Source organism: Magnolia sinica, chromosome 5 (assembly GCF_029962835.1).
Source record: "Magnolia sinica isolate HGM2019 chromosome 5, MsV1, whole genome shotgun sequence".
Lineage (NCBI taxonomy): Eukaryota > Viridiplantae > Streptophyta > Magnoliopsida > Magnoliales > Magnoliaceae > Magnolia > Magnolia sinica.
In genome coordinates, this window is record NC_080577.1 from 19,896,328 (window position 1) to 19,919,612 (window position 23,285).

At 38.9% G+C, this 23,285-nt stretch overlaps 1 protein-coding gene across 4 annotated transcripts in view; it reads right to left on the minus strand.

Moving 5' to 3' along the window:
• LOC131245677 (1,4-alpha-glucan-branching enzyme 3, chloroplastic/amyloplastic) overlaps positions 1-20,882 on the minus strand; it is a 54,902-nt gene extending 34,020 nt beyond the window's left edge. For all 4 annotated transcript variants that reach the window (XM_058245282.1, XM_058245281.1, XM_058245280.1 and 1 more), the window contains exons 1-4: positions 20,378-20,882; positions 20,200-20,271; positions 8,519-8,583; positions 7,668-8,342 (exon numbers count right to left, since the gene is read on the minus strand). In XM_058245282.1, coding sequence (XP_058101265.1) covers positions 7,668-8,342; positions 8,519-8,583; positions 20,200-20,271; positions 20,378-20,649 — 1,084 coding nt within the window. In that variant the 5' untranslated portion in view covers positions 20,650-20,882. The remainder of the gene's footprint in view (positions 1-7,667; positions 8,343-8,518; positions 8,584-20,199; positions 20,272-20,377) is intronic.
• Between the last annotated feature and the right edge of the window lie 2,403 nt (positions 20,883-23,285).

Here is a 23,285-nt window from a genome sequence, read left to right on the forward strand (position 1 = left end):
ATTTCAGTTTAGCTATCAAGCATGCATAACAAATCATTTCATTCAACAAAAACCAGAATTGGAATTCCCAAAGAGTATAATTATTCCCATCAAACTTAATCAAAATTGTTTCAATATCTTCCATGATTAAAAAGTTAATCAGAAACTGAACGTTATAGAGCTAACCTGAGTGGGTGATGGGAAATAAAAATCCTCAAAAGTATCTAGAATCAGAGAGCATGCGCTAGCCTGGCCCAACAAGAGGCAGAAGACTACAAATAAATGCCGAGTAGAGGGGATTCTAACCAAAGATCTGTTCACACCGCTAGATTAAACTAATTGGTGTCAAAATAAAACGCTTTGAGAAGCTGTCTAAAATCTGCTGTAGTCGGCAATATAGCAGCAAAAAACAGCACTGATCGCAGCCCAAAATCTATTGTAGTTGCCAATAGATCTACAATGAACGGCAATGGAAGCAATCAATTTTGAGATGAAGAGGATGTTGGTGGCTGCTATCAATCCTACCACAAGAGGACAGCAAGAGAACGACAAGATCTTAATCAGATTTAATCTAGATCAGCGCCTTTCATGAAAGGGAGGGATTCCGAAAGAGGGACATCTTCAAGAAGAGGTGAAAAAAAGAAGTCCATTGACTAAAGATCCCACGTATGGGTTGTCTTCACTGGCAGCAAATAGTGGATGCTTAAGATGACAGCAGGAGGTGGAGAAGACAACAGAGATCAGGGATGAAAGTTAATCTGCTGCTACGTTTTAGCTGTATACATATTGGTTGTAGTGGGCCTGGGTTTTAGCTCTCTGCTAAAGATGTATCTTTTGGACATTATAAACTCACAGATCTGATCTTGTCTGTATACTACACCAGCAGTTCACTACTTGTCCTTTTGGACCATATAAACTCACAGATCTGATCTTGTCTGTATACTACACCAGCAGTTCACTACTTGTCCTTTTGGACCATATAAACTCACAGATCTGATCTTGTCTGTACACTACACCACCAGTTCGCTACTTGTCCTGTTGAAGCCATTCGTTTGTTGGTGACCAGCGTTTATCGCCAGAGTGGTATGCTTCTTCAATCAGGTCGATCTGCTTTTTGCTGATATTGAGAATGCTGAGCCATTGGTCTCCCTTGATTGCATTGGATTAGATCAGCTGCAGCAAACCCCCAAGGAAAGGTGACCGCATGGGATGCTGTACCTCTGATTGTGACCACCAAAGGATGTTGGAAAGAGATGTAGTGTTACATGCTGATTGTCTATTGACAGTGCTGGGCTGTTTGCTCCTCCTACTTATCGCTTGTTTCTCTGGTTGATAGTAACGTGTGGTCCTCTGAAAATTTGTTGGACTGTTGCTTTGTTTCTCTGGACTAGTTGCTACAATATTGTTGTTTGTGCCCAAGATAACTCATGGAATCCCAAGCCAAAAACTCGAACCAATGATCAACAAATTTCCTCGGTTATTCCTAAGTGTTGAGAACTACTTGTCACAGGCTTGTTCGATTAGAATATTTCTTACATCAAAGCAGAAATTGAAACATCTAACTGATGCCGGGCCCATAGAAGATTCTAACACCTCTCAATGGAAAGAAGACACCTGCCAAGTCAAGAGTTGGCTTTTCTACAGCATGTGCGAAAATGTCTTCTACCATAATGTTATGTATGGTGATTGTGCAAAGGAAATTTGGGATACTCTCCAACAATTACATTAAAATGAGAAAAACATCCAGCGCTTATGTGATATTTTCAAGGAGTTTCAAACCATGAAACAGGGAGAGAATCTCCATGAACATTGTACTCGGTTTAAGGGCTATTTGATGAATAGAAACTTCATGATCCGTTCACCACCGATGTTGCTTAATGACAGTGTCAGCGTGAAAAAATTGGAGTTGCAGTGTTGGACTCTTTGCTACCACAGTTCACTCATATCTTGACCTGGTCAAGGCACAGCTCCTTGGAAGTGAATGTGTTCCACCACTATCCAATGTTTTTGCTCAAGTGTTATGGGTGTCAACTCCTTCCTCATCTATGTCACCTCGACCTCAGAGAACACGACGCTTATATCAAATGGTGGCAGCAATGCTCGTGGTCGTCACACAGGATGGCGTGGTGGCCACACAGGAGAGAGGTCGTGGACACGCTGGTAGGCAGCAGCGCTTCAATGTTTACTATAAAAGGGGAATCGTACTGTCGACAAATATTGGGATCTTATCCGGAAGACTAGTAGCCACCCATCTCCTCATGCAAATCCTATTACGTACACAGGAGAGCCCTCCACAACTGGTGGGAACTCTTCAGGCCCAAACGATTCTGCGGTGATCTCAAGAGACCTTCCAATAGGAACAGGATTGCAGACTCTCCTTCTTCCTCCTCAACCTCTCTTGCCAACATAAGTAATGCATTAGCCATATCCTCTGGTTCATCACCTTGGGCAATTGATTCTGGGGCCGCCGACCACATGGCAGGTAATATGTCCATTTTCTCCTTTATTGACACTTCAGTTCATTGCCCTCATGTTTCTCTTGCTGATATCTAATTATCCAAGGTCATCCGGAAAGGAATCATCTCACCCAGTAAACATATAGTGTTGCCCTTAGTTCCTTATATTCCAAACTTTCCTCCTAGTCTCCTTTCTGTTAGTCAATTGACCAAGAATTTAAATTGCTCAATAACCTTTTATCCATCTCATTAACTTTTAGGACCTCAAGACAAAGGAAATGATTGGTGAGAGGCATACCACCTTGAATCAAGGGGCATTGGAGCAACTCTCAATGTTCAAGTTAGATATTGAGAAAACATACGACCATGTGGATTGGGCCTTCCTCAATTACATGCAAGCTCGCACGGGGTTCGGGAAGAAATGGACAAGGTGGATTGGAGAGTGCATTGGGTCAGCCCACTTCTCAGTCCTTCTTAACGGATCGCCCACCGGCTTCTTTAAAAGCTCTAGGGGTCTTTGGCAAGGCGACCCCCTATCTCCTTTCTTATTTCTTATAGTCGTCGAGGCCCTATCCAGAATGATTTCCAAAGGCCAAGAGGAAGGAATTATCCAAGGATTCGAATCAAAGGACTTGACACCCCGATTTCCCACATTCAGTACGTCGACAACACGTTGCTCTTTAGCGAAGCCAACCACGAGAAGCTCTCAAACCTCCGCACCACGATTCGATGCTTTGAAGCTGTTTCTGGATTGAAGGCTAATATGTCGAAATCTAAATTGTACGGGGTAAATCTGAATCAGGACGAAATCAACGGCTTCATTGACTTCTTCAACTGCTCCAAAGGCAGTTTCCCGACGACCTTTGTGGGCCTTCCGTTATGCATTGGCAGACCCCCAAAATCGCTATGGGACAAAATCATTGTCAAATTCGAGAAATATTTAGCCAGATGGAAGACCGGATACCTATCTTTTGGGGGCCGCATCACTCTCATAAAATTAGCTGTATCCAACCTTCGCCTTCACTTCATGTCGCTATTCAAATGCCCTGCCCCAGTCTTGGCATCCCTCGAGAAATTAAGACGTGATTTTCTATGGAATGGGAATCAAGGAAAAAAGAAATTTCATTTGGTGAAATGGAAGGATGTGTGTAAGCAGTATCAAGATGGGTGCGTTGGTTTAAAAAGCCTCAAACTCATGAACCAAGCCCTATTAGGCAAATGGACATGGCGATTAGGGAGTAAGGATGGGAGTTTATGGAACAAATTTATCAAAGGCAAATACGGTCGATCCCCAGGTGGCTAGTGGACTAGGCAGTCATCTTCCTATAAGGCATCAGCCCTCTAGAGAGACGTCATCTCTATGCAAAAGAAGGTGCTCAAAGGAGTGGGGTTTACTGTCGGTAATGGAGCTAAAGTTGAATTCTGGAATCATGTTTGGGTCGGTGATTCAGCCCTTAAGGTGGACTTTCCTAATATCTATCGGATATCACCTAACCGAGAGATAGCTATGGGCGACTACTTCTCCTACATCGGTGGGAAGCTGCTATGGGACCTAAGATGTAGAAGGAACCTCCAGGACTGGGAGGTTGCTGAATATTGGGGTGCTCCTGGACCGTCTCTCGAACTCCTTACCGGATCCCACGTGTGAAGACAGGTTAGTCCGGTAGGCCGATAAATCTGGTGAGTTCACAGTTTGATCTCTCTACAATCTTTTGGACGGCATTTCCTCCCCCGATGAAGGCATCATGACCGATCATATCTGGCAATACTCAGCCCCTTCTAAAATTTCTTTATTCGGTTGGTTGGTTGGAAAGAAAAAGGTTCTCACGATTGACAACCTCAGGAAAAGAGGTCTCATCCTTCCAAACATACACATCTGCTGCATGGCCAATGAAGAGTCGGTGGACCACTTATTTATTCACTGCCCGTTCATCCAACAAATCTAGTCTCAAATCATCAGCCGTTTTGGCATTTCATGGTCCTTCCCTATCTCCACAGATTGGCTTTTGATGGCTTGGCACGGGGTCAGGATCGGTCGACAGCGAACTCCAATTCGGAGAATATCTCTCCTAGCTATCTAGTGGGTAGTTTGGGAAGAAAGGAATTGTAGGACTTTTAGGAACGAGTCCAAATCGTCAGATTTTGACGTCCATAGAGTGAAAAACATGATCATTGAATGGGTTGCTGGTTCCGACGCTCTAAAGGGATGTAATCTACTTTTCTTAAGTGATTAGGCGGTCCGCTTCCTTAGCGCCCCCCACCTTTCTGTAGTCTTTTCCTTTTTTTCCTTTTCTTAATAAAATTTTTGTCACCTTTCAAAAAAAAAAAAAAAAAAAAAAGATACCACTGATCTATATTGGCACGCTCGATTTGGACAGCTCTCTCTAAAATTGCTCAAGAAACTCTTTCCACCATTGTCTAATGTGCACTTAATAAATTGTAAAAACTTATCAGTTGGCCAAACATAGTCGATCTACTTATTTGACTAGATTTATTAACCGTAGTCATGCACCTTTTTCATTGGTACATTCTAATGTGTGGGAGCACATTCAGATACCTAGTTTGAATAAATTTAGATACTTTGTTACATCCACTGATGATTTTTCTCATATGCCATGGGTATTTGTGATACATGACAGATCCGAAGTATTTGATATGTTTAAGCCTTTTCATGCTGAGGTTAAGACTCAATTTCATACATATGTTCAATGTCCTTGGTCTAACAAGGCTTTAAAATATTTGTCAAACACATTTCATGAATACCTCACCTCAACAAATATGACTCATCAAACTTCATGTGCTACACCCCAACAAGATGGGATTGCGAAAAGAAAAAACCGTCATATTCTTGAAGTGGCGCAGTCTATTTTAACTCACATAAAAGTTCTCAAACAATTTTGGAGCTATGTTGTCCTCATAGCTTGCATTTGATTAACCAATAGCCATCAACTGTCTGTCATGGTCAAACACTTTTTTTTGCCTTTTTGGAACGTGGAATTGGGTGGTGTGAAATTGCATTTGGTCCTATGCAAATTCCGTCCAGCATTTGGAAATGACGAGAAGGATTGGATTAATCCTGGTATCATATCATCCAGTCCAAATAGTAGATACAACGGGATTTCTAATATATTTTGAAAGCCACTACATTTGTGGGCCCCACGTTGATGCTTGTGTTTTATCCACACCATCCATCCATATGCACCCTTTTCACGTGACATGTGTTTTATCCACCCCATCCATCCATTGCGCCCTTTACACATGACATTCAAGTTGCATATGCAAACAGCCTATAGGTGACCGCCATCAATTGTGAAATCTGGTCCGTTGATTACATTTCCATCGTCCACCAAATACACATTTCACTTAATACAATGTTTTTTTTTTTCCGAAGGAAGAATTTGATCCCAAACGTGGGATTGCACAATCAAAATACCATGGTATTTCCGGACATGCAATCATTGCGCAATAATGGTGTTAATTCCATCTAATGCAATTCTATACCAATTAATCCCGCGTTCCAAACAGGCCCTAATGCTTTACCACTCCAATTGCCAGCTCATGTATTTGAGTGCACAGCACTCGTCCAGAAAAACATTCTGCAGTCAGACAAGTTGGATAAGCGTGCTATCAAATGTACTTTTCTTGGCTACCACCACACACAAAAAGGTGACAAATGTTTTGACCAGATCACTAGTCCTCTACATACTAGTGCTTATCTAACCTTCTTTGAAGAAACTTCATATTGCTAACATGAACTCATTGCAAGTAAACTTTATGGGGATGATCCCCATCACTTGCTCTGGTACGTACCACATCAATGCAAGTTTGAGAGAATGAAAATGTCATATTCACGAACTAATGCCTTTGTAAGATATATAACGTCCTATACCCCTACACCTAGTTAGCAATTAGCATACAGCTTGCATTACAATTGACATACATGATACACCTAGCAGTCAACTATAATTACAACACTCCCAATTTTGAGATTGTGTACATATACTGGATTATACATCTCTACAACTATGCCTAAGATAAGTTACAGAACACTTAAGCTTCATTTTGCTGTTGGTAGAGAGAACATGCCATCCAAGCAGCCACAGACCCACTTTCAACAACATTCTTCCTGCATGAACTAAATCCTACTGAGTGATTACACAAGAAACAATAAGGCCATGTTTGGTAGTTAACAGTTATGATCTACTAGAGCTCTAGATCTCTAATACATAATTACTGTCAACATGCATTTATTATGTATTAGAGATCAAGATCCCTTATCTATAATACATAATTAAGGTAAAGTAAAATGTGACAAACTAGATTTTAGACAACTACCAGACAGGGCCTAATTGTTATTTGGTTACTGCAACTGCAGTAGCCCAATTCAGGAGCCACAAGTTGTCATACACAGAAACAGCTATGGGAGACAATGAGATAAGCAAATGCAAGAAACCACCCCATAAAATTTGCAAGGAGCAAGATACATGGACACCAAAGAAATGAAGTTGGAGTTACATGAAAGATGCACACTGAAAGAACAGAAAACAATGAGGGTCACAAAAATGCATGAAAAATATGAAGGCTGCGGCAAGCAAAACGCTGGTTATGTAATAGAAAGAAAAGTTATGTAGGGTAAACGAATTGATTGCGTATATTTCCAATGTGGAATGTCAGTTGGACTTCATGTTACGAGAGTAGTCATGCGAATTTGAAATTAAATGAAAGATGCACACTGAAAGAAAAGAAAACAACAAGGGTCACAAAAATGCGTGAAAAATATGAAGGCTGCGGTAAGCAAAACACTGGTTCTGTAATAGAAAGAAAAGTTACGTGGGGTGGGGTAAACGAATTGATTGCATATATTTCCAATGTGCAATGGCAGTTGGACTTCATGTTATGAGAGTTGTCATGCATTAGGTACAATTGCAAAATAGACTTAAAGGTTTAGAATAACAAAAAAAGTTGCTTCTTTATTTTTTTGGGACTCAAGTGTGCAGCATTCATGACTCAATATCACAGTGAGGGAAATACTGGCAGCATTCATCAACTAAAACAAGCTTTGGATTAAGTCCCTGGAACTAAAGAGGGAAAATCAGGAGGTACAAGTGTCTAGTTATAAGTCAAAAATCATAATCCCGTCATTGAAAAATATATCACCTGCAAGGACCATCATCAATGAATAAAAGGAAACAGGAAAGCAAACAGAACTTCATAATGTCCGAACAAGTTTACCAGGAAGAACGTATGTGGCCCAAGCAGGAACCCGCTCCAAAGGCCCACCAGGAGTGTTAAAATAAACCCTGTATCTACTTCCATGAGAGATAGCTGGAATGTACTTTTCTAACCACGCCTTTCTTCCTTTGCGCATCTCTATCCAATAGGCTATAGGAGGCTTCTTTGCTCGAAACTTTGCACGCCAAACAGGATCATCCACAACATTAAAAATATCATATTCTTTTCCATTATCAATGACATCAAAAGGAGGCAAGTTGCTGACAGGATCATCTTTATGGCTTTCTTTCCATGCTTTATATCGTGTTTCAGGATCTGCAATTTCACCCAATTCTTCTTCTGTCTGGGGACCATTGGGGCCAAACATTTCTTCATATAACTTAGATGGTACTTCGAAACGTGACTTAAGGAAGCGATCCTCTCCAGGTTCCCAGTACTCATTCATTCTTTTAAGAATTTCATCAACACTAACCCCATTGTCACCTTTGTCATAGTCGTCCATGTAATTGTACTCCTGAAAATAATATTCATCTGCTTGTTCTCCATCCCTAAGCTTATCCTCAAGAATAATTAGCCAATAACCAAAATCATCACGGCCAAAGTGCCCCTCTCTTGCACAGTTTTCCGTTGGCGACCACCCATTAAAATCACCAACAAGAGAGCAATAGCGAGCACCTGCATTGCACATGATTAGGCTCGTGAAAGAAACCAGATACAAGAATGACAATAAGCAACTAAGCAAGATGAAAATAATCAATTCTAAGTCAGTATGCAAAAGATAGCTGCTTTACTAGCATTGTAGATATGGCAAATGCAGCTAATAAATCACTGTTGTGTCACTGTAACAAAACCTGGAGCCCATTCCATGAAATCTACCCGATGTTGCCTGTGGCGGTGCAGACCTAGTAACTCATACCTGAAAAATGCAACCAAAAAATTCACATGAGGAACTGATAACACACAGGACAATAATGCAGGTAACAAACAATAAAAACTTCTGGTACTCCACTCCGAACCATAAAAACTTCTGCTACTCCACAGCAATCATAGAAAAAAGGCATGATAACAGAGAATGGTCAAGAGTCGAACATACGTAGCAGAGGTTCCCCACACCATGGCTGATTAATGTTGCTGACTGGGCAAAATAGGATGGTGATGAGAAACAGACCCCACTTGATCCCATCAACTGCTAAAATGTCAGAGCAAACAGGTGTGTGTTCACCATACAATCTAAATGAGACAGTGATGAGAAATGGTCCCCATTTGATCCCACCAGCTGCTAAATGTCAAAGCAAGTTAACAAATGCCATCGCCAACAATATGGGGCAGTGCCAAGAAATGGGCCCCCACTTTATGCCACAGCCTACTAAAATGTCCAAGTGAGACACTGGTGAATATCATAATAATCCAAGGTAGAAAGGTGATCAAAAGTGAAGCCATCACCCAAAATCTTAACAGAATCAGGGCCCACTTCCATCACCATCAAACACCGAAAACATTGCACAGAGATTCAGCCATCAACAAATTTCAGCCTTGAGTGTTTCACACTGGATCATTTCCCTATGATTGACAACTGTGTTATTTCATAGTTGGTGCGAAATCATTAATCTAGGGTACCAAGAAGGTTTAAAAACTCAGTTTTGGAGTGCGACTCATCCTGGTATTTGATCAAGACATTGCGAGGACTCAGTCTGATACCATAACAAGTTGCATGGATGAAACCAAAACAAATTAAATAAATATTAAAAAGAGAAATTTTTCAAATTTAAAAAAAAAAAAAAAAGAGAGAGAGAGAGAGAGAGAGAGAGAGAGAGAGAGAATGAGAAAAAACTGAAAATTTTAGGGAAAAAGCATAGACACACAACTCAAACTCACATTAAGTTGGTCACACAAATTTAGACATGCATTTAGAAAAAGTTAGATGCATTTATTAAACATAAATTAAGTAATTAACAGATTTAAACCTAAATCTACAATAATTAGCCAACACATGGAAATAGGAAACAATACAAATTGTAGATTAGACAACCTAGGCAGGCTAGTATGATCATACATAAGTCCAAAATGTATAGCAACTTGAATGAAATTATGTAGTATCTATGTAACTATGTAGTGGTCATGTCAAATAATACCAAAGGGAGCTGTGTGCTGGCTGAAACTGGTCTCAACTCGGTCCATATTGGTCCGACTTGTCATGATTCAGAATGAGGGCCTAGTCAAAACCGAGTCACCTGATCTAAACGTATAGGTTGTACAGATTGAACCAATTCCCACCGAAACTGATACAACTCAGGCAATACCAACTCATGTATCAGACAAATTTTTAAAACAATGGGTGAAAGAAGGAATTGACGCAAGCCAAACATGTTGAACCTATCCCTAGAATTGCGGGTTCATTTAGAAAGGTTGAAATTTAAGCACAAACCCCGCCCAGCCCATGACAAGAGTAAGTGGGCCTGGAACCTTGATGGGAACGCGTGCAAAGACCCAAGCTCAAACTAAGCCCATTTATTTTTTGGGCCCATCAGAACTGGGCAAGGGCTCGGGCTTGAATTTAGATTCATGCCAAACCTCCATTCAAAAAAAAATTTTGAGCAAACCAGGGTGATTGATCCTAAAATCAGCCCGTGTCTGACCTATGGGCCTAAGAGCGAGTGGGCCATCCCAGACTATTACAAACCTTTGACATAATCAATGTGGTTCTTAAAAGAATCACAAAAACCCTTCACATAATGAAAATCATCCACGGCTGTTACATTTTGAATAATAGTTAGTAAAAGAGCATACAGCCCGCAATGAAAATTCAGCGAACGAATATATATATATATATATATGGTAAAAAATTAAAAAGGGCTAAAAATTCAGCGAATGAGGAGTATGGGTTTAAGGCGGTTTAGATTTAAGGAAAAAAAAAATGAATATATAAATGCGTGTGTGTGTGTGTGTGAGTATACTATATATAAATAAGGTTAAAATAGAAAGCTTCAATTAAAATAAATAGAATTTCCATATGTGGACAATAATTCATGTAGATAGTCAAATGGTGTTCTTTGCCTCTCTTGAATGCTTCCTTTTCAAGTAATCCTTATATAAACCAATCCATCTCTATTATTAAAAATAATAATAAATAAATAAAATCACTTTCTGCTGAGTTTTATCAATGGATGGTGAGCGCCAATTTTTATTTTTTAAATAGCCCCAAAAGTTTTTTTATTAATAAAACCATTTTATTGAAGGAAAAAAAAAAAAAAACGTGTTTAATTTGGATTGCCCAAAAGAACGACTTTTTTCTTCTTCTTTTTTCCAACCTTAAAAAATAAAGGGAGTTTCAAACATTTGATCAATTATAAGGGCATGTTTGGATGCCTGTGAGTTCTTTTAAGTAGTAAGGGTGAGAGTTACTTATAGGTAACTTGTTTGGATGTAAGTTATAAGTCACTTACGGCCTATAGGTAAGTTAGTTTTTCTGTTAGGATAACGTGTAAGTTACTTACAGGTAAAAAGTTATATATTCACATCGAGCAAAGCTTAGATTAGGGAATTGTTTCTAAATGTTATGATCATATAAAAAAGAGTGGGATCAAATACGTCATTTTGCTAAGCCCATCAAAATGAATATTTGAGCTAATTCTTAGGCCAATCTAATCATCAAGGGGGCCATAAAAGTGGGTTCACAAATTCAAAATATCTATAATATGGAGCAATAACTCAATTTAAGCATTGAAAAGAAACTTAAAAACATTAATCGCAAATCTAATAATCAAAGTACATTACCAATGTCTTCTTTAACTATAAAAAGTACATTTAAAATTTTCACTTGGGAATCATCCTTTCTAACCATTCATTACTTTGGATAGGTTACATGATTAAGGAACGTAGAAGCAAAATGCAGTCTTTCCGCAAGGAATGTGTAGGCCCTATACATCATGTCAGAATCAATTGTTGTCATATTCTCCAACTCATCCCACAATCTCCCTGCTGTTTTGCTTTTGAATGAAACATATTTATCCATTGTTTCCTGAATGCTTTCAAACTTTTCAATAACAGTTGATGCAAGAGAGGCATTCTTCTTCTTCTTCTTTGGTGCCCTTTGAGCGGAGGTTCTCACATTCCTTTGACCACTTCCTCCGTCATATTGATATTAAAGTTGTGTTCCGTCGGAATATACATCATCGGGTGATGCAAATGGTGTATATGATCCAGAGGGATATGGGGACAATGGGATGTCATCCATGTAATGAGATGAATGGAGGACTTCTTCCTCAAATCGGTTGTAGTTCGTGCTGCATTCCTTGTAGCAAAATTGTCCCCAAATATTATATCAAATTGAGCTAGCAGTGGGAATGGCTTGTTTCTGATATGATCAGCTTCAAGTTTTTCCTATAAAACAAAAGGAATTTACTTAGTTTTTACTTTATATGAATGGCTTCAAGTTTTGAATGAACTTCACTTAAATGAATTCATCACAAACGTCTGGCTCAGCAATAACACGTTTCCTTTCTTCATCACAACTGAAGCCACTTTTGGCTAAGTGCAAGCTTTGTCAAATTATGTTTCTTTTTTAGGTTCGTAACCGATATATGCACTTTTTTGCCACCCACTTGCATAAAAAATGTCTCTCCACCACTATTTTTGCTACTTTATTCATATTAGCTTCTCTAAAAGCGTTGTTAGATTATTTTTTTTCCCAACGATACTTCCTCAACTAAGGTGTTTGTCATACATTCATCCATGTATGAAGTCCAGTTAATTTGTGCCTTTCAGCCGTTGCTGCCTGCCTTCGCATTTTGTGACATACCTTTAAACATTCTACATTTAAACATTATAAATTTGTAAAGCCACATAAAATAGATTAAAAGTAAGTGCAAATAGATGTAGAAATATTATCTAAATTGCAATAATAAAATAGCGCATTCATATGTTAAGCAATATTTTTTTATGAGCATCTACATTCTCAAAAATCATTTTTCAAAAATAACTAATTGATGTTCTGTTCTGACTTATATGATTCCCACATAGCTGACGCAAGTCCAAGTTGAAATTCTCTCCATCTTTGTTTTTCCCTCCTAGCAGCAGTAGATTCATTTCGAAAGTCGCATTCATTCTCCTCACTACTCTCAATTTCCCTCTCATTACCTTCATCTTCATGCACATCACTTTCATCTTCGTCACCACCATTATCATTGTTATTCTCGAAATCAGGCTCTTAATGACGTTTCTCATTGATAATATAATTATGGAGGATGCAACATGCTGTGACTATATTGACTTGTGTATTTAAAGGATAACCTGGAGCAATCTTCAATATGGTAAATCGTGCCTTCAATACTCCAAAAGCGCGTTCTATAGCATTTCGTAATGAGGAATGACGAATATTAAATAACTCTTCCTTTGTCCTATGTTGACATCATTGCCCAAATTCTTGAAAATGATTCCGAACTCCAGGAAATGGTGCTAAAAAACCAGGCGCATTCGCAAAACCAGCATCTACTAAGTAATATTTTCCTATAAAAAACACAGCTTGAAAGTCATTTAAATTTAATTTACTTATTAATGAATAAATACATATCTATAGGTCTACCTTAGATTAGTACCTGTCGGGACAATCAATCTATGTTGTCGGTTAAGAGCATCTACTAGTATTCGTGAATCTGATGTCGATTCCTCCCACTCCGCTAGTATATATTGAAATGTTAAATCAAAAGAGCAGCTCGCTAACACATTTTGGGAAATAAATCCCTTCCGATTACGCCACTTGGCTTGCTCCTTTATACCGTTCATCGTTAGAATATGTGAGCAGTCTATGGCTCCAATACAATCCTCAAAGTACGGGAAAAACCTTGTACTATTCATTATTTCGGGTGGTACATCATTTTTGGGTGATTTTATAATATCGCGTTGTAGAAGTATAATTGTATTAAACATTTTGTTAAAGTGATGACTAATTGTATCCCCGGAATGGTTAAAATGATGTTGCATAACACGGTTCTTAATATTATGGCTAATTATATAAAGAAAAATTACTAACTCTTCTTCTAGTGATATGTCAAATGTGTCTCGCAAGTTAATCTTTTCTTGTATCATGTCACGAAGGCAAAAGAAAGCATTTTTGTGCATACGAATGTAGTTGAAGCACGTTGGCCCCGGTCCATTAATAATCGCGTTCGCAGCCTGTGCGTTTGTCCAGTTTCGTTGATGCTAATGCGATTCTTCTAACATATTGTTTTTATCAAGCCAAATAGTCATTAATGGACAAGCCGTAGTCATTGTATACATCCTATGAAAATCCATCTCAGAATCCGAATCCATTTCACAAATAGATCTAAAAATTAAGGAATTATTAAGTAAAGAAAAATAAAAACCAAATAAAAAATATAATTTCATCAAGCAATAAAGGTATGAGAGATATGAATAGTTATTAAGTCTTTATTATCTAATATGCTAAGTACATGAAAACCTTCCCGTGCATGTAGGTGCAACTAGATTTGTCGGATAGTTTAGATCATTGGATCTCGAGGCAGCCTATGTAGACTGCATTGGACGTAATTGACGGTCCACATTGTTGAGATCTTCTGATAACAAAATCTCCCAAGGTGGGAGAACACTAACCATTCAAGGTGAGGCCCATCATATGCACGCAATAATTTATTTATTTATTTTAAAATGCATGCAATTTCCACTCACTATCAGAATTATCCTTACCGTCCATTTTTTAGAATTCAAATGCATGAAAATAATTAAATAAAAAATAAAAAAAATAAATGCATTAAAAGAATTCAACGGAGCATATTAAGATGAGATCTATGCGGCCCACCTTAATATATTAAAAAATAAATGCATTAAAAGAATCCAAGAATCCATGTGCGGCCCACCTTAATATATTAAAAAATCCCACCTTAATATATTAAAAAATAAACACATTAAAAGAATGCAAGAATCTATGTGAGGCCCACATTAATATATTTTTTGTATATCCAAGCCGACCATTTGTTTTCCACCTCATTTTAGGATGAGATCCCAGAACTTAAGCAAAGCCAAATCTTAGGTGGACCACACCATTAGAAACAGGCAAACAGCTCATGGCTCCTTTACACTAATCACAATTGTTTCCTGTGGTGGGGTCCACATGAGATTTGGATCTGCTTAATTTTTGAGACCACGTCCTAAAATGAGCTGGAGAAACAAATGGACGGAGTGGATGTATAACACATTGTCAAGGTGGGCCCCACGGCAGGGGTAACACCCACTAAAGTGTTGCCCGAGTAACAAAATCAGATTGCGTACTGAGTTACTTAGAACGCTTTTATCGTACTGAGTAAACTCAGTTAGGCCCACCATGAATGTATGCAGTTTATCCAATCCGTCCATCCAGTTTTTCATCTAATTGTAGACATTGAGCCAGAATTTTAAGCATATCCAAAGCTCAAGTGGACCATACCACATGAAACATTGGAAATAATGATTTCTACCGTTGAAACATTTCTAGTGTCCACAATGATCTTTATTTGTCATCCAACATTTCATAAGATCGCAAACACCTGGATGAAGGGAAAACAAAAATATCGGCTTGATTCAAAACTTCTGTGGCCCCGCAGAAATTTTCAAAAGTAGACACTCAATTCACACTATTTCCTATGGTGTGGTCCACTTAATCTTTGGATATAGCTAATTTTTTAGATCAGGACCTGAAATTAACTGTTAAAATGGATAGACAAGGTGGATCAAATACATAAATCGCGGTGGATCCCACAGAGTTTACTCAATACGCTTAGCATACCGAGTTACTTAGTACGCAATCCGCTTCCCTGAGTAACACCTAATTGACTCCCATTTTCAAAGCAAAAAAAGGGGGGGGGGGGGGAGCTTGCGGTCATCACTTGGGAAATAAAACCCTACTGTTTTGGCGAAGGAGAGGAGGGTGGTAGTTGCAGAGAGAGAGAGAGAGAGAGATTGTAGAGAGGGAGAGAGAGATCGGTATAGAGAGACTAACGCAGGGATGAACGTGATGAGGTCGAGCACCGTCTTCCTCAAGAGAATAACTATTCCGAATCCACGGAACTTCTCTAGACTCCTCACAGAGGCTTCTCGAATCCACGAGAAAGAAAGAAAGCAAAATATAAAATAAATTCTATAAAATTCGAAATTGATTAATGAACGAAATAAACGAGTTCACAACCAAGCAATGGGAGAGAAATCAAAAGCAAACTACAACTAAAACTCCTAGAATTCGCAACTTACTATTTATAGACAGTCGTGATGTCTACTAGTGCGCAAGGTTTTCAGCCAAAAATAGTAAGTGTCCTATTTGGCTTCACCAAACCATTCTCCTAATTATTCTACGCTCTTTTCACGTTTGGCGCAACTCCTAAAGCCCGACGGATGAAAAGTTATAATCAAACTAAAACTTACTATTTATAGTAAAAACGGAATTAAAATAGGGAAACAACCGTCAATCCGGGGGTATTTCGTAAATCCGGCTTGCGCAACCCGGCGTAACAGGGTTGGTTGGCTAAAGTAGCTCGTTCTACCCCAAAATCATATATTTCACGCCTGATAACTCATTCCGGATTGTGAGATACGCCCGATCTAAGGTCTGACGATCCGGACCACTTCTATCGTCGACCAGGCCTTTTCTGATCCATCTTAACCATGAAATTGTCCACGACCCGCTCTACATCAGAGACGAAATCCTCAATCCCCTCTTTATAGAAGCTGATCAATGGTGGTTGTTGGTGCGGTAAATGGCGGTTGTTGGTGCGGTAAATGAAGCTCTGTTGCGGTAATAGTGTTGTAGGATGTGGATTGGTTGCACTGCTGCGAGGCCTACAGGAGTTTCTTCAATGGCTAGTGCTTCTTCTTCATTGGTTGAAGCTTCATGACTGTTAATGGTGGTTGGTGAGCTGGTGCATTTCTCCCTCTTCCCCTCTATTTAAACATCCAACCGTTGAGCTTCATGGCCTTATCTTGAATGGTTAGTGTCATCCCACCTTGGAGATTTTTTTAATCAGAACATCTCAACAATGTGGCCCAACAATGTGGACTGTCAATTACATCCAATGCAGTCTACATAGGCTGCCTTTAGATCCAATGATCTAAATTGTCCAACAAATCTAATTGCACCTACATGCATGCAAATGTTTCCATGTACTTAGCATATTAAATAATAAAGACCTAATAACTATTCATATCTCTCATACCTTTATTGCTTGATGAAATTATGCTTTTTTATTTGGTTTTTATATTTCTTGACTTAATAATTCCTTGATTTTTAGATCTATTTGTGAAATGGATTCGGATTCTGAGATGGATTTTCATAGGATGTCTACAATGACTATGGCTTGTGCATTAATGACTATTTGGCTTGATAAAAACAATATGTTAGAAGAATCGCAATAACATCAATGAAACTGGACAAGCGCAGAGGCTGCGAATGCGATTATTAATGGACCAGGGCCAACATGCTTCAACTACATTCGTATGCACAAAGATTCTTTCTTTCGCCTTCGCGACATGATACAAGAAAAGAGTAACATACGATGCACATTTGGCATATCACAATAAGAAGAGTTAGTAATTTTTCTTCATATAATTAGCCATAATATTAAGAACCACGTTATGCAGCATCATTTTAACCATTCCGGTGAAACAATTAGTCATCACTTTAACATGATGTTTAATGCAATTATACTTCTACAACGCGATATTATAAAACCACACAAAAATGGGGTACTGCCTGAAATAATGAATGGTATGAGGTTTTTCCCGTACTTTGAGGATTGTGTTGGAGCCATATACCGCTCATATATTCCAGCGATAATCAGTATAAAGGAACAAGCCAACTAGCGTAATCGATAGGGATTTATTTCCCAGAATGTGTTAGCAAACTGCTCTTTTGATTTAACATTTCAATATGTACTAGCGAGGTGGGAAGGATCGGCATCAGATTCACGAATACTAACAGACGCTCTTAACCGACAACACAAATTGATTGTCTCGACAAGTAATAATCTAAGTAGACATATAGATATGTATTTATTCATTAATAAGTATATTAAATTTAAATGACTTTCAAGCTGTGTTTTTTATACGAAAATATTACTTAGTAGATGTTAGTTTTGCGAGCACGCCTAATTTTTTTAGCACCATTTCAGGTAATTCGGTATTATCTAAAAGAATTTGGAGAAAAGTTGTCAACATAAGATAAAGGAATAGTTATTTAATATTTGTCATTCCTCATTGCGAAATGCTATAGAACGCGCTTTTAGAGTATTGAAGGCACGATTTTCCATATTGAAGATTGCTCCAGGTTATCCTTTAAATACACAAGTCAACATAGTCGCAGCATGTTGTATCCTACATGATTATATAATCAATGAGAAACGTCATCAAGAGCCTGATTCCAAGTATAACAACAATAATAGTGATGACGAATATGAAAGTGAGGTGTGTGAAAACAAAGGTAGTAAGAAGGAAATCGAGAGTAGTGAGGAGGAGAATGAATGTGACTTGCGAAATGAATCTACGGCTGCTAAGAGGGAAAAACAAAGATGGAGGGAATTTCGACTTGGACTAATGTTAGCTATGTGGGAATCATGTAAGTCAGAACAGAACATCAATTAGTTATTTTTAAAAATTGATTTTTGAGAATGTGGATGCTGATAAAAAAATTATAGCTTAACATATGAATGCACTATTTTATTATTGCAATTTAGATAATATTTCTACATCTATTTGCACTTCTAATCTATTTTATGTGGCTTTATAAATTTACAATATTTAAATGTACAATGTTTTAAGGTATGTCACAAAATGTGAAGGCAAGCAGCAACGGCTGAAAGGCACAAATTAACGGGACTTCATAGATGGATGAATGTATAACAAACACTTTAGTTGAGGAAGTATCATTGGAAAAAAAATTTGACAACGCTTTTAGAGAAGTTATTATGAATAAAATAGCAAAAATAGTGGTGGATAGACATTTTCTATGCAAGTGGATGGCAAAAAATGCAAGAATCAGTTACGAACCTTTTTTTTAAAAATATGACTTGACAAAGTTGCACTTAGCAAAAGTGGCTTCGGTTGTGATGAAGAAAGGAAATGTGTTATTGCTAAGCTAGACGTTTGGGATGAATTCATTAAGGTGAAGTTCATTCAAAACTTGAAATCATTCATATACAGTAAAAACTAAGTAAATTCTTTTTGTTTTATAGGAAAAACTTGAAGTTGTTCATACCAGAAACAAGCCATTCCCACTGTTAGCTCAATTCGATATAATATTCGGGGACGATTTTGTTATAGGGAATGCAGCACGAACTACAACCGATCTTGAGGAAGTTGTCCTCCATTCATCTCATTACATGGATGACATCCCATTGTCCCTATACCCCTCTGGATCATATACACCATTTGCACCACCCGATGATGTATATTCCTATGGAACACAACTTCAATATCAATATGACGGAGGAAGTGGTCAAAGGAATGTGAGAACCTCCGCTCAAAGGGCACCAAAGAAGAAGAAGAGGAATGCCTCTCTCGCATCAACTGTTATTGAAAAGTTTGAAAACATTCAGGAAACAATGGATAAATATGTTTCATTCAAAACTAAAACAGCAGGGAGATTGTGAGACAAGTTGGAGAATATGACAACAATTGATTCTGACATGATGTATAGGGTCTACACATTCCTTGTGGAAAGACCGCATTTTGCTTCTATGTTCCTTGATCATGTAACCTATCCAAAGGAATGAATGGTTAGAGAGGATGATTCCCAAGTGAAAAGTTTTAAATGTACTTTTCATAGTTAAAGAAGACATTGGTAATGTACTTTGATTATTAGATTTGCAATTAATGTTTTTAAGTTTCTTTCCAATGCTTAAATTAAGTTATTGCTCCATATTATAGATATTTTAAATTCGTGGACCCACTTTTATGGCCCACTTGATGATTATTTTGGCCTAAGAATTAGCTCAATTATTCATTTTGATGGGCTTAACAAAATAACACATTTGATCCCACGCTTGTTTATATGATCATAACACTTTGAAACAATTCCCTAATCCAAGCTTTGCTCGGTGTGAATATATAACTTTTTTACCTGTAACTTACAGGTTATACAAACAGAAAAACTAACTTACATGTAAGTGACTTACAACTTACATCCAAACAAGTTACCTGTAGGTAAATTTCACCCTTACAACTTAAAAGAACTTACAGGCATCCAAAGAGGCCCTAAGTGACTTACAGGGTAGTGACTTCTCACCCCATCCCCTTGCAGTTTTTTTGTAGGTTGACTTACAGGTGAATTTTCTCTGCCAAACACAACCTGTAAGTGACTTACCTGTAAGTCACTTACATTTTAGCCAACTTACAGGCATCCAAATTTATAAGAGTATTTTTCAAAAATACAGTGTTTTACTAAGTAGGTGAATTATCATAACTCATATTGGAGTGAAAATCAACCCCACTCGTATTCAAGAAGAAAAAGGTCGAGAGGGAGAGAGAGAGAGACAGAGAAAGAGTATTCTCTTACCCAGAAGCTACCTCCATCAAATTCGCAAACCGAGTAAACATGTCTACCTTCAGATCCTTCAACAATTTATACCTAAACACAGCAACAGAGTATAGATTAGGTTACGAATCGACGACACGAACGGTGCTCTGGAATCATCGGCATTGGGGGGGAGGGGGGGGGGAAGCTTTCCGAATACCGTTCACGGAGGAACTGAGCAAACGCCTTGTTGGAAATGCCGAGCTTGGTGAGGAATCCGACGGGATCGACGCCAGTTCTCTCGGCTCCCGTCTGGGGTTTCTTTGCAGGCCGCCTAGATTTCTTAGGTTGCGGTGGTTGGTTCGTCGCAGAACAGCGCCATCTGGGGATTGGTGGGGTTATGGTCTGCTGCTGCCGATTGGGAGACTGACGAGATAGTGAGGGTTTGTTTGGAAGGAGAAAGAGAGGAGTGGTAGGGATGCATGAGACCATCGCGCGCTGCTGCTCCCGTCGCCCGTCGAGGAGGGAGAAAGAGATAGACGGCGGTTTCTTGGGTTTTTGATAAGGCGCGGTTTCCTGGGTTTTTGATAAGGTGGCCCTTTCTCGAGTTCGAATCACGAGAGTGTCGAGAGGTGCAACGGATAGTGTATTCGCTTTTCTTCTCTTGACGCTCACGACCCTTCCGGAGTCGCGGACGTACACGAATCGTAAACCGTGGAGCCCACCTTGATGTATGTGTCATTATCCACCCCGTCCATCCGTTTTTCCAGCTCATCATAGGGCAGGAGCCCAAAATTGAAAACAACGGGATAATGGCATCAACAGTAAAAATATGTATATGGCTGAGAGTAATGTTTATTTCTCATCCAACCTGATGGTCACACAAACATTGATGAACAAAAAACACAAATATCAAATTGGTCGATAGCTTGTTGCCCAAGAAGTTTTGGCCTGTTTGATTTTCCAAATGCAGGGTAAATACTAATGCTGAAAGTCAGGCGGGTTGGGTCGGGTTGGGTCGGGTCGGGTCGGGTCGGGTTGGTGCTCAACCCTATTTCAATCCAAGGTTCTTGTACCTCAACCCTAACCAACCCAACCAACCCAACCTCGAGTTGAAATTCTCAACCCAAGCCCAACCCAGGGGGGTTCGGTTGGGTTGATCGGGTAGATACATGCTAATATTTTAATGATTGTATTAGTTTATTATATTTTAATACAAGTTTTATTTTTTATATTTATAATTTTTATTAATCATATACATATTTATTTATTGTAAAGAACTTCATTTATTCTAAACAAACAAGCTAAAATACAAGACAACTATATATTTAAAGGTCATGTTGTGTAGCACACAATCTATTCATTTTTTTTTATCAAGCTGATATGTGTGTCCCTTCATCCACGTTTTTGTGTTCTTCTTATGTTGGCAAATAAACATTTTGGTGGCTCCTTAAAAGTTTTAAGAGAAATTGACCAATGTAGATGATACCTTTTACCTAGCATTTTTTCAAAGCGATCCCAAACTTACACTCCCAGTCTAAACCTTTCATGTATGGATAGACTAATTGGGGATGAAAATACCCTTGCTTTTCAAAGTTAGGTCTCATTTCCGAAGACCTATGGCTACGGATTATAACCGTAGCTATAGGTAGCGTATCCGGAGCTTAAGCTTTGAAGGCCCTCTACACATGTGTGGGCCACCCTTTTAGCACTTTTAACCCCTTTTTAAACCCCTAAAACATTCCCATTTTGATATATTCATAATGTCTTTCCCTCAAAACCCAAAAACCTCCCTCTAAGCCCATTTCCCGCATCCAATCCTCCCCACCCGTCTTACTCAGGGAAGCGTTTGGTGCAGGGTATTAAATGGGATTAAGTAAGATAGAATTGTATTTATGATGGGGACATCATGCGCACACGCGCACTCACGCTGCCTCTCCTACGCACGTACGTACGTAGAAGGAGGATTCCACCATCGATCTGGATCGATGACGACGTCTAGGGAGGGCCTCCTAACTAGAAGTCAAGTTTTGGTTCAGAAAAGTGACCCGATAGTCAAGAAAAGCCCACCATGGGATCTCATGGTCGTAGCCCACTCGTCGGATTGGTTTTATATTTTAGGTTTTGCTTATTGTTATTATTTAGAACATCGTGAACGCTTTAGATTTTCTTGTTTGGCTTTTTATTTTAGTTTACTTCATCGCCAAGTAATAGGTGTCGCACATGGTGCGAATTTTTGGGTATAGGGTTCTCCTTATAAATAGGCACCCCTTGTAGTTCTTTTCATTCATTGAAGTTAATAAAAAAATTCCTGCTTTATTTTTCTGCTCTCTTCGTGAGTTGTGGAAGAATTCAAAAGTGGGTGCGAAGCCCTCCCTTTTCGAAGGGCTAAATACCGTGGTGCGAAGCCACATCGATCCCAATTCACCTCCATCTTCCATCATTTTTTTTCTATCTTCCCCCACCATCCGTACTTCGAATTTATCCTTTTGTTGCATTAGATTTCTTCATTACAGCAGGTTTCCAGATTTCGGCCCGCAGGTGAGCTGAAACTTCGGCGGAGCACCACGCACAAACCGTACATCGGATCGAGCTGAGATTTGGGAGTTTTGGAGTCCATCCCTGGCCGACCAGGGCCAAGGTGGCTTTTTTCTGAATAGTGGGCCCCACACACGTGTGGCCTGGATCACACGCACGTCCGTCTGGGCCATTGTTGTTGTCCACACGCGGGATCATCTTTTGGCACAGGTTTTTATCCTCTTTTATCCTCTCATAGCCGTTTTTCATGAATTTTAACCCTAGATTACATGATCCCTAATTGATTTGCCCATTTTTATCACCTTAGGGTTCCCCGAATTGAAATTAGGGAATCCCTTGGATTATGGACTAATTTTTATGCATGAGTAGTTGATTTTATTTCCCTTTGACATCGTTTGGTTTATAATTTTTATTGGTCCGGTCCTAGCCTGTGTCGACTTGGACCCACATGGATTTCCCTTTTTAATTGAAGTTTGGATTTTCGTGTGGGACGTGGAATTTGTGTGATTGTTTCTGAATTAGTAGAATCTAAGCCTGAATTCTTGCATATCATATTTAATTTTCCATGTCTTGCATCAATTTAGTTCCAT